Source organism: Heptranchias perlo, chromosome 1, assembly GCF_035084215.1.
Source record: "Heptranchias perlo isolate sHepPer1 chromosome 1, sHepPer1.hap1, whole genome shotgun sequence".
Lineage (NCBI taxonomy): Eukaryota > Metazoa > Chordata > Chondrichthyes > Hexanchiformes > Hexanchidae > Heptranchias > Heptranchias perlo.
In genome coordinates this window covers 174,771,115-174,784,268 of record NC_090325.1, presented here as the reverse complement: position 1 = coordinate 174,784,268, position 13,154 = coordinate 174,771,115, and the positions used below count along the sequence as shown (strand labels likewise).

The 13,154-nt window shown below is 41.9% G+C and overlaps 1 protein-coding gene across 1 annotated transcript in view; it reads right to left on the bottom strand.

Moving 5' to 3' along the window:
* The window catches only part of mgarpa (mitochondria localized glutamic acid rich protein a), a 43,750-nt gene that overhangs the window by 5,695 nt on the left and 24,901 nt on the right, over positions 1 to 13,154 (bottom strand). The window contains exon 4 of the mRNA XM_067994089.1: positions 2,949 to 3,161. Coding sequence (XP_067850190.1) covers positions 2,949 to 3,161 — 213 coding nt within the window. The remainder of the gene's footprint in view (positions 1 to 2,948; positions 3,162 to 13,154) is intronic.

The following is a 13,154-nucleotide window of genomic DNA, read 5'->3' as shown; positions in this document are numbered from 1 at the left end:
CTGCCTGTTCACGGGGCTTGATTTTTAGAACATTTGCAGCTCTGAAGGTTGCACATTAGTTCTGCAAGTATCTTTTGATCTAGCTTGCAATGTCTGATTGGCTTTGAACCCACAAGAAAGGCATTCATGTGAAATTGGTCAAATGTGGCATTTTATTCCTGAGTGCACCTCTCTGCGCCTGCCCCCTGCACACACATCTTTGGCTCGTCTACTCCCTGGTACATGTGGATAAAGGAATCACTTATGTTCTTTCAGCAGCACGTGAAATAACCTTGAATAAAATGTAATTAAAGGGCCTAAGGAGTGATTAGTGTCCCAAACCTAAAGAAATATTATTGTATTTTTTCACCTCAAGTTATTTTTAATTTGAATATTCTCCCAAAGGGAAGATGCTGGTGAATTGAGAAAATACTTGCTGGTGGAATGAATTTTGTCTCCTTCCTGTGTTCTCGAAAGCACCCAGTGATCTTACTCAATCCAATACATTTTTGACCGGTATACAACGTATTAAAGGAATCCACTGTCACACACCCCAATTTCACTATCTGAGAATAGTAATCTCAGGTCCCAGCTAAAGCCATGAAATGGAACACCTTCCAGTGAGGATCACTGGAAAGAAGGAAAAGTTGTCTGATCTCCAGCCAACCCACTCTGTCTGACTCACTCTGTGGGGGAGTCTAAAACTAGGGGCCATAAATGTATGATAGTCACAATAAATCCAATAAGGAATTCAAGAGAAACTTCTTTACAACAACAACAACAAGAACTTGTATTTAACTAATGCCTTTAACATAGTAAAACGTCCCAAGGCGCTTCACAGCAACGTTATCAATCAAAATTTGACAGCGAGCCACATAAGGAGATGTTAGGACAGATGACCAAAAAGCTTGGTCAAAGAGGTAGGTTTTAAGGAGTGTCTTAAAGGAGGAGAGAGAGGTAGAGAGGTGGAGAGGTTTAAGGAGGGAAATCCAGAGCTTAGGGCCTAGGCAGCTGAAGGCACGGCCGCCAATGGTGGAGCGATTTAATATTACATTTAAAACCTAATTTCAGTATTTATGTATGTAATATATATAATATAAAGATATAATTGATGTAGAATTTGTTGGGAGTTCCCATGATCTATTGGAGTTAGTTAGGCTAGCCCTTGCAAGTTTAGGTTTTTAAATTTTTTGTGTGGCTAGTTGCTGAAAGTGCGAGCTGATAATGTCGCAGCGAGGGAAACAGGGCATCTGGGACCTGAGTGAACAGGGCAAGTAACTGTGCATCTCCTTAACCAATTAGATTGAAGGATTGTGAAATTAACAGCGCAAGGACTGAGAAGGAAGTATAAATTAGAGTGGGTGAATTCAGTGCCGAATCAGGTACAGAAAGAGAGATAAAGAGAGGGAAAGAAAGATTGGATTAAGAGAGAGAGAGACAAAAAGGAGACAGAAAGAAAAAGTAAAACAAAAAATGTACATTTTACGTTTTTAAAATCTCCAGCAACATTTAAAGCCTGAAGGAATGAGTCCACATTTGTAATAGTTAATTTTCAGTACCATAGAGATTGATTGGCAGTCGTTAACACTTATCACATCGTTAAAAGGGTAATTAGCCTGGAATGGCAAGACTTAACTTTGTGTGGCAAGTTTAGTTCATATCTACTGCGCAAATACAGCAACTTCACGCTGTTAAATGCATTTCAATGGTTAGCCAGACAGCGAGATCATTTTCGTGAAGCCAATGGAGGAGCGGTGCAACTCAGACATAACTTTTGGATATTTGAGTTTAAGTGCGTACCTGCCCTTCGCCTGAAGTTGCTGTACCATTTCCACATAAATAACGGTGTGTGCCATCTGCCTCACCGTTATTTTGACAGCAAAATCTGGGCAATTATTATTCTCCACAATTATTATTATTATAATACAGTGCAGTTGTAAAATTTAAGGCCTTTTGTCTTCTTGAACTATATACACAGGATGATCAAACCCCATACACTGACATATGTAGGTAAATATTTCAACTGCCTAACATTTCCATAGATCAGAAGAACTACTAACAAATTTTGCATAAATTATATCTTTTATATTATATATATTACATATATAAATACTGAAAATAAGTTTTAAATGTAATATTAAATTGGTTTGCGCAAGGGGTGTGAAGGAGGGCACATTATAACTTGCGGAAGACAGTTCAAATATCCAATAGGAAACTCTTTACACATGCTCACCCTTGGAAGCCACAGACTGGTGAGTAAGGGTTAATTCCCAAAGTGCTCAGTGTGTTAGTGCTCATATTTCATGCTGAAGATTATTAATCTGTTATTCTAAAAGAATGCTAACCAGGGAAATCTCCAGAGAAATCAAGAGAGGGTAAAATAAAGTACAGTTCTCCCATTGTCAGCCTACTATGGCTCCATTTCCAAAAATCGTTGAAAAAAAAGATCGACACAACGCACCCAGATTTTATCACACAATTGAAGGATGATCACACTTGCGTTATAATTTTCAAATGCAGAAAATAATTGTGAAAATATGCTGAAGTTTTGTTTTGCATTATTTGTAAAATATTATTCCACACACATACATGGTAATCAAACTGAGATATTTTTCTGTATTTATATTATAAAAATATAAATTGGTTTCAAAATAATATCCCAAGTCCTAATATCATTACAATAGATCCTCACTGTTACTTATCCAGTCAGTTTGGTTTATGGATATTTTTCCTGTCTCAGTTTTAGCCAATGACATATCCTCTAATCCTTTGCTTACATTTATTTAGGACATCATAATATTTTGTTAAGAATCTGGAATGTGTGGAAAACATGTTGCATATAAGCTTGTATTTCAGGTAAATTCAACCTGCGTAGGCCGACAAAAGGGATAGCCATCTACTGAAGGAGAGATAAGCTATGATATACTTCTACTGAAGTATATGATTTCTGGCTGGAGAGGTTGGTTAACCTTTGACTGGAGCAGGTGGTAGCACAACTTCTGTCACTTCCTCTTCTGCTGAAGCCTCTCCCTCCAATGGGCTCTCGTTGGGTTCTACAACTGTTGAAGGACTTTCAGGTTGCTCGATAGTTTCAGCCGCAGGGACTTCGGCCTCTTCTGTTACTGACTCCAAGGCCTCTCCACCAGCTTCAGCCACTTCAGGAGACTGGACTTCATCTGATTCTAATCATAGTTCAACATAGCCACGTCAAAACATATCAAGACACGGTATTCGCTATACTTAAAGAGAAACTTCACCCCAACCAGAATGACACAGTGCTACTTGTAGCAGAATCTGCAGTAAAACAAGAAGTTTATTCAAAAAATGAGAGCAGTGTACTGTATGGTCTGATACTACACCATACAGACCAGATGTCCCATATTGAAATCCCAATCTATATTGCATTATCTGACCTCAGTCAATGCAGTAGTTGGGCACAAAAACTGGCCTCAGCACCTGTGGGCCAAGAAGGGGAAAGAAACAGCCAGGGTTCTAATCCTAATCAATATCTAGTGGATCTTATTGGGAATTGAATATCAGGTGTCAGGTGAGGACAGGATCATAGCGAGCAGGGATGCCCTCTAGAGTCTAACAGACTATCGATTTCCAGTCTACTCACACACAAGAATGGCTACTTGGGGTAAGGTGCCACAGGGCTACGTGTGTCAATGGAACTATATCCTAGCACGACTCAGCATGCAGAGGTGATGAGGGCAGCAAGTTGGGGGGAGGGAGGGGGAGAAGAGAAATTCGATTGTACTAGAGATAACTGTTAAAGTTTGGAGAAAGTGTCCTGCAACACAATTAGATCCTGAAGGAATGCCACACCTGCAATCTCCTTGGCAAACAGCACTGCATCACCAAGCACAAGTTCGTAATAATGGAGCCCTTTCAGTTTACCCATGATGATGATTGGGGTGAAGTTTCCCATCAAAATCAAAAACATAAAAACATATCACTTAAAAGCCTCCATACCAAATTAATCTGCCATGCAAAATGCATGCAATTGAGTTTTAAAAAAACAATGGACAGTCATTGGCCTAAATCAAGGAATGGAAGAAGGAAAAGGCAAACAACAAAACTGACAAACAGTAATTCCCCTCTTGATAAAATGTCTCTGGGAGTTACATAAAGAATGTTATAGTCAGGGGTATGTTAAAGGAACTGTGCTTGATACGGACTCTTCATTAGTGAGAGAGCCATGAATGATGCCTGTTGGTCCATGAGACAGTGTTATAGGGAGGGGTTATTGAATTAGAGATGGTAGTTGATAGACAAACATAAAAACTTGTAAATTCTGGCATGGAAAATACATCCAGCATTCAGAAAGGCGAACTGAATAAATGCAGTAATTATGAAAGATGTGCTTCTAATTCTTTACTCACAGCCACAAACACAAACTTTCATTTAAAGGTTTGTGCTGAACAGATTTTCAAGCTCTTCCTCAATTGTAAATTAAAAAGTTTTGGTTTTTTTATGCATTGTTGGCAGTAAGTAAGCAGTTATTCAATGAAAGAATAATCCCTGTGGGACTGAGAAACAATCACTAGAGGACTACCCCTGGCATCCAATTATACATCCACATTTTGGACAGTCGAATTCTTGACATTTTACTCTGGAAAGTGTACAATAAAAAACAAAATTAATAAAGTTCTGAAAAGGAAATCATAGTTCCACATTTATTATTAGTCATACCAAAAATTGAAATGGGCACACTTTGCTGCTATGGTTAAGATCAATGATGGAAATGCCAACATAGCAATTAATAAAGCTACTATTTAACATAAACACAGAGGGAAGAGAACACAGACAAGAGGGAAGAACAAGAAGGATTCACCCTTAAAGTGCCCGGCTTTGCTCAAACAAAATCAACCAAGAGTTTAACCCCATCCTGAAGCACACTGGAGTCACACATCACCACAAATGCAGGGAAGGGAGGGAAGAAGAAATGTAACAAGATTAAAACTGAGCCTCCCAGCACAAGAAGAATGGAAGAATTTTACTGCTACGTTTCCTTTTCAAGTATAGTAAATATGACTTTTAACTCGTTTGATCTGATTTGTTAGTAAATTTTCTATATTTGAGATTTTCGTTCCATTAGATTTGGTATTCTGCTCCCTCTCGATGTCTGGAATCCAGACTCACGCATTGATATCCTGCATACATTGATATCTTGGTTCTGTATAACAGTGTGAAGGGTAAAAATGTCAACAGGGCATTGGAGAGAGACCACTCCACTTCACAGGCATTATTGCTGTGAGTTTAGGCATTATATATGCATGTACAAATGTGTGTTTGTATGCATGTGCATATAGGTATGTACACGTGTTCCCAAAAATCCACAATCCTTATGTTGGATTTGGGGAGCTATTAAGGCAAGTGAGGGCAGGGTTCGGGGTGGGACCCGTTTACGCTGGGTCATCACCCCATTCCAGTTGCTTAGGATTCCTGGGGGTGGGACGGGACTTGCGTCCACCCCCCGTGCAGCCTAACTACAGGAAAGGTGGCAGGACTGGCGGAATTATCTCACCCACCAGAATTCCCACCAGTCCCATCTCTGGTACTCCTAATGTAAGTCTGAGGGAGGCAGGAGTACAGTACTTTACAGTGGCAGAAGTGCGGCCCACCAAAGTGACCGACTGCTCTAAGGGAAGTAACCTTCCTGGAATCCGGCTAATTTTTGTTCACTTCTAGTATCTTCTAGTATATTGTTCACTTCTAGTATCTTCTGTTGGGCCTGCTAGCATGAACACCTTCCCTGACCCCAGTGCCAATTTCCTGACCCCAGGAATTCCAATTGGGTCAGGCATGTAATTCTGTGGTTCAAGTGAAGTCCTGCTGCTCCACTGCTGTAACGGGATTGCCAATTTTTGGGCCCTGCGTCGCTGAGGGGAGATTTTCAGAACACGTGTTCCACAAGTATTCCAGATCACAGAGAAAAAAAATATAATAAATTGTGTTCGCCCCAATAATGCTGGGAATGATACTAATAATGCATGTTCAACAACATTGGTGCCATTAACCTCTCACTTAAATAAAATGTACCTGTTCGGGTGTACAAGTTTCAGGTTTTGTGTGAGTTTGCTAAAAGTGGTACTCTTGTGGAATGCATGCAGCATTTATACACATATTTTCTTTTGAAAAATGTTCTAAGCTTACTGTCCTACTTTAATTTAGACTTCTGTGTTCCTTCATAATGGGATTTGTGCTTTTATCACATCCCAAAACTAAAACTACTTATATATGGTATAAGCCACAGTTTGTTTCACACAGACGTACATGTACCTAACTGCAAATTAGTAGAAGAATCTCAAAATACCCATGTATTAAGACTTAACAGATTTGGCATGGTAACTAGCTATACATACATTTTATTCATTCATGCACTTGGTTCTAAAAGAGACACTTCAATGAAACCTTGAGAACACGATTTGTTATTGTTCAAAGCCAATTCACCATTTATTACTTACTGAAAACATTAAGGTGTAATAAATAATTTGTGTACACTCACCATCTTCCTCTGTAAACATAAACAGGACAAACAAAGAAGAATAAAGAATTTGTTAATAAAACACAAATAGTTTCAGTATCTTTTAGTTGAAAGGGCATGGCTTTCATGAGATAGCATCAGGTGGAGCTCCCCCATTGGCCTAGTGAGTAACAGTATCACCCAGTACAGCACTAAGAGCAGAATATCCCAGGATTGAACCCTGCTCTGTGCTGAGTTAGCTGGTCTCAGCCAAGCAGCTATTGGCCTCAGTGCCCCTGGGCTAAGGAAGAGAAAAATTAGCTACGGTTCCTGCTCCTGACTCCTGACCAGCAACCTGTGCTGGAAACTGACCATGTGTAGATACCAGCTGAAGACACAATTTGCCTCAGCTCTGATATCCTCCACAGCTGAATAACTGTTGACATTTGCTGCCTGGGCTCACATGTGAAAATGGCCATTTGGGTGAGAAATGTGGACAACTGTCCATGGAATCGTATCCCAGCATGAGTCAGCGCCTTCAGGAGAGGAGGGGAGAAAATTGGGAAATAAGCAGAAGAAATGTCTGGCAAAATTCTTCACTTGTTAATAAACACGTGTCACAATCAAGTAAATTGCATCGAAAAGCAACATTGTGTCAAAATCTACAATTAATTCCAGATTATAGAACGGTGAACTTTACCAAAATGGCAGAAGATTTGGAACAGGCAAATTGGTTAGATGCACCAGGGGAATTGGCCCGTGACTGGCAAATGATGTTTAACTTAGAAAAGTGCAGTGTTATACATATGGGCAGGGCAAATGCTTCAAGGAAAAGAACAAAAGCAGATGAAAAAAAGAGATCTGGACGTTCCAGTGCATTGATTTCTAAAGCGTCATGAACAATGAATGCCATGAAGCAATAGCCAGAGCGAATAGGGTGCTAGGGTGTATTCACAGGTCAATTCATTATAAAGCAAAGCATGCTATTTTGTCCGTATACAAGGTCTTGGTTAGGACTCAGTTAGAATACTGTGTCCAGTTTTGGTCTCCTCACTTGGTGAATGACATTGAGGCTTTGGAAAGTGCGCGGAGGAGGGCCACAAGAGTAATTCCCAGTTTAAAGCATCTTAGTCACCACAATAAGATCAGAGAGCTGGGTCACTACACTTTAGAGAAACACAGACTTCGGGGTGATTTGATTGAGGTAATAAAATGATGAAGAGATTACATTGTATTTGTGTAGACAGCGAATGTCAATTCAACTAAGTAGGTTAGGGAGGACCTGGGGTCACAATCTCGAATTATATAAAGGCAGGACTAGGTTAGATGTTAGGAGGTGGTTTTCTTCCCAGAGAATAGTATGTCTGTGGATCAGACTGTCGGCTCATGCGGGGAAACACTGATTCGCAGAATTCCTTCAAACGAGAGCTGGACCTGTTTTTGGCTGGGCCAGAGATCACCTTGTACAAGAGGTAGGTGCCATATTTTTTTTATTCGTTCATGGGATTTGGGTGTCGCTGGCAAGGCCAGCCTTTATTGCCCATCCCTAATTGCTCTTGAGAAGGTGGTGGTGAGCCGCCTTCTTGAACCGCTGCAGTCTGTGTGGTGAAGGTTCTCCCACATGTTGTTAGGTGGGTAGTTCCAGGATTTTGACCCAGCGATGATGAAGGAATGGCGATATATTTCCAAGTCGAGGTGGTGTGTGACTTGGAGGGGAACGTGCAGGTGGTGTTGTTCCCATGTGCCTGCTGCCCTTGTCCTTCTAGGAGGTGGAGGTCGCGGGTTTGGGAGGTGCTGTCGAAGAAGCCTTGGCTTAGTACACACTACAGCCACGGTGCGCCGGTGGTGAAGAGAGTGAATGTTTAGGGTGGTAGATGGGGTGCCAATCAAGCGAGCTGCTTTATCCTGGATGGTGTCGAGCTTCTTGAGTGTTGTTGGAGCTGCAGTCAACCAGGCAAGTGCTGAGTATCCCATCACACTTCTGACTTGTGCCTTGTAGATGGTGGAAAGGCTTTGGGGAGTCAGGAGGTGAGTCACTTGTCGCAGAATATCCAGCCTCTGACCTACTCTTGTAGCCACAGTATTTATGTGGCTGGTCCAGTTAAGTTTCTGGTCAATGGTGACCCCCAGGATGTTGATGGTGGGGGATTCGGCGATGGTAATGCCGTTGAATATCAAGGGGAGATAGTTAGACTCTCTCATGTTGGAGATGGTCATTGCCTGGCACTTGTCTGGCGCGAATGTTACTTGCCACTTATCAGCCCAAGCCTGGATGTTGTCCAGGTCTTGATGCATGCAGGCATGACTGCTTCATTATCTGAGGGGTTGCGAATGGAACTGAACACTGTGCAATCATCACCGAACATCCCCATTTCTGAACTTATGGTGGAGGGAAGGTCATAAATGAAGCAGCTGAAGATGATTGGGCCTAGATCTCTGCCCCAAGGAACTCCTGCAGCAATGTCCTGGGGTTGAGATGATTGGCCTCTAACAACCACTACAATCTTCCTTTGTGCTAGGTATCACTCCAGCCACTGGAGAGTTACCCCCTGATTCCCATTGACTTCAATTTAATAGGGCTCCTTGGTGCCACACTCGGTCAAATGCTGCCTTGATGTCAAGGGCAGTTACTTTCACCTCACCTCTGGAATTCAGCTCTTCTGTCCATGTTTGGACCAAGGCTGTAATCAAGTCTGGAGCCAAGTGGTCCTGGCAGAACCCAAATTGAGCATTGGTGAGCAGGTTATTGGTGAGTGAGTGCCACTTGATAGCACTGTGGACGACACCTTCCATCACTTTGCTGATGATTGAGAGTAAGCTGATGGGGCGGTAATTGGCCGGATTGGATTTGTCCTGCTTTTTGTGGACAGGACATACTGGGTAATTTTGCACATTATCGGGTAGATGCCAGTGTTGTAGCTGTACTGGAACAGCTTGGTAGGAGGCGCGGCTAGTTCTGGAGCACAAGTCTTCAGCACTACAGCCGGGATGTTGTCGGGGCCCATAGCCTTTGCTGTATCCAGTGCACTCTGCTGTTTCTTGATATCGCGTGGAGTGAAACAAATTGGCTGAAGACTGGCTTCTGTGATGGTGGGGATATCGGGAGGAGGCCGAGAAGAATCATCCACTCGGCACTTCTGGCTGAAGATGGTTGCAAACGCTTCAGTCTTATCTTTTGCATTCACGTGCTAGACTCTGCCATCACTGAGGTTGGGGATGTTCATGGAGCCTCCTCCTCCCATTAGATGTTTAATTGTCCACCACCATTCACGACCGGATGTGGCAGGACTGCAGAGCTTTGATCTGATCATTAATATTGATCTGATAATATTAATCAGAACCAAGGTGGTCTCCTGGACTAGTTTTGTTCACCTAGGGGGTTGGAGAGGAATTTTCCAGATTTTTTCCCTAATTGGCCTGGGTTTTTATCTGATTTTTCGCCTCTTGCAGGAGATTACATTGCTCTGGGTGGAGTGGGGTGTGTATGTACTGTGATGCACAAGACATCACATCTGAATGGGACAGGCTGGATGGACCAGTAGGTCTTTTCCTTTCCGTCATTTTTCATATGTTCATATGCCACTCGTGTGTAGTAACACTGTGACAAATGATGCACATCTCTTTCATCTCTTCTCCCTTTTCCTCTAAAAAACAAGCTTTGCCAAATACTTTTTCATCAAGGCAGTGCCCTAACAGTGAACTAATTACAGATTCTCCATTTTTAAGCAATTCAGGCAGGTTTTCATCAGACTGGTTTACCTCTTGAGTAGGATGTGGGTGTGTGCCTATGATTCCTTAAATGGCTATAGTCAGCCATATACATGGAAACCTAATTGTCTGTTCTATCAAATTATCATATGGATTACTGTCTACTCCTGATAATTCAAAAGTGTTTTGCCTGTGTGGAAGTGCATAAAGGGATACTTGACCATATTAACTCTCTCTCTAATTCACCTAACTCACGAATGTGGAAATGCATGAAGGGATACTTGACTATATTAACTGACTAGCTAATTCACTTAAACTCACATAATAAAGTTTCTCATGAAAACACATAGAAGCACAATTGTGTAATTACTTTGAGTTTCTCATGCTGATAGCTGTCCTCCCTTTAGATAGAAAGGTAGCTGACTACAGGAATAAATGATCATACAGCCTTGAGACTAGTTACAGACCTACTGATAATAAAAGACAGTTTCTTAGGGAAAAGCACTTTCCCAGGCCTGTGTCCAAGATATCAAGATGGCTATGGGATCTCGAGGGTGGGTTCCCTATTTTGATTGACCAACTGCCTGAGCCAATAAAGAATGTACGTGTACGCCCATATTCTGTGACAGGTGGGCGTTGTTACTGAGCTGTATAAACGTGAGCTGTTTCTTGACCTCGGCGAAGATGTATCCTCAACCATTGTCTTGAGGTGCTCTTCCACTTGTATACAAGTAAAAAATAAACTCTCTCTTGTACTATTTTGTTTGGGTGTTAATGCATTGTATAGAATAAGTAATATTAAGTTTCCACAGTTTCTTGGAGGTTCCGCCGAGATCGCTTGTGATCCCCGGTAAGTACGGACACAGGTTGTCTGTGCAAGCCACAGACGCACTGCGATTATTAAATGTATGCATTAATTGACGTGACTAATTCTTCTGTTTGCCTTTAGGAATCGAAAAGCGATCATAGGAAATGTGTTTCGTATAGACAAGGAGAAAAAAAAAACGGGAAAAAAAGGAACTTGTCAGATTACTCGATATTGTCAGCTGCGGTGTTGTAGTAACGGGCTGAAAGAGAACAATAACGGAGTAGATCTGTGAAACCGGTAAAGTAACTAGAGTGATGTTGAGGCTGCTGTATAGAGCCAACAGACAGTCACTGCTGGAAAGGCGCCAGAGAAAAGGTAACAAGGTTACAGACTTTTAGAGTAAAATTAATATTCGGAACTGAGTGAAATTGTAATTTGAACAAGTCTGTAGTGGCGACAAACGCAGACTGGTGTTAATGTCGCACAGTGTTAAAGTATACAAGAATCTTGTGTAAGTCAGCTGATCCAACCAATTGCAGACGTTTCTCTCACGCACCTAGCCTGAGCTGGTTATTAAGAGGGTTTAACCCCATATGAAGGCCAGGACCCTAAAGTAGGTGTAGAGAACACATGACGTCTTGTCCAATCGGCTGAATTATCAAGTATAGAATTGCGATAGCTAAGATAGGTCTTGATTATTGTGTAATTACAGTGTGAAGGATTGTATAAACTATAAGCCATGGGTGCCAGCGCAAACAAAATCCCTCCAAAGGGAACACCTGCTGCTTACATGTACAAAAACTTTGAGAAAAAAACAACTGACGAGTTGATAGTTTGGTCAAAATGGACTAGGACTAGGAAATATCCCTTTCCCGAAGACCGTACATTTAATATGGATAGAATTAAGTGTTTAGAAGAATGTTTAGAGGACAGAGACCCGAAAAAGAAAGGTGAAAAGGGGGTTAAGTGGGCGACATTCTCAGATTGGAAAAAGGAAGCAGAATCAAGACATGAACAAAGTAAAACAGCCACTAAAAATAATACTAAACAAGATATAAAAATTAAGCAAATGTTAGTAAAGAAACAGCCGCCGTTAGCTATGCCATTATATCCTGCCCTACCCACTGCCCCGGACGATGATGATGATTATTTCATAGGACAGATGCGAGCCCCGCGAAACCCTCCGTCTTATCAGAAGCAGGCACCTGCACTGCCTGAGAACGAAGGAGACCCCGTTAACCCTTCAAATCCCCCACCTCCACTTAATCTTGAGGGCGGTGCTACTGGTGGGACAGCTGCCCAGACGCCCTCCCAGACTGCGGGCCCAAGTCAGGGTACCCAAGGTGCCATAAGTCGTAGAGGGACGAAAGAGGGAGACGAAGGGGAATCTAAGCCCACCCCAGCCAGAACACAACTGCCCTTAAGACATTTCCCCAATGTCCATGCTGCAGGCGGGGACCCAGTTTCCATCCACTGTCCATGGACAGCCACCGAATTGAGAGGAATTATTCAGGACTTACCGGACCCCTCCAAAGACTTAGAAAAATCTATTGACCAATTGAAAACGATAGTCATTTGTCACCAACCAAACATAGTAGATATGGATCAGCTATTACGCGCATGGTTGAAAGATAATAAATATAAAAGACTGTGTGAGGGCGATGAAAGCTTTGCCCTTATCCGAAACCATAGGGCAGCTAACGGATCAGACGAGACAGTGGCAGATAATGCATTCTGCCAAAATTTGTATGAAGTAATGCACGTAAAATTCCCAAAGAAAACAAATTGGACTAAGATTACAGAAACCAGTTAAAGGAAAGAGGAGGATGTTGAGGATTATATAGAAAGAATGGAGAATATTTTTGACCAGTGTTCTGGTATGGCTAAAGATGCATACCAAGTGCCACTTGTTAACGCCCTCGTTAATGGACTCAGACCAGAATTAAAAGACCCACTGACTTTGATATGCCTAGATTGGAGACACCAAACTTTGCCTCAATTGACGTCCATTCTAAAGAATGTCCAGGATCGTAGTAGAGAAAGCAAAGAAAATAAAAGTAAAACTTCCATGTACGCAGAAACAAAAATGACTCCAAATGACTCGCTCACCTTGTATTATATGGGACATAATAGAGGGAGGGGACGCCCACAACGCGGACGCGGATTAGGCCCACCTCAACCAGGAGGTTT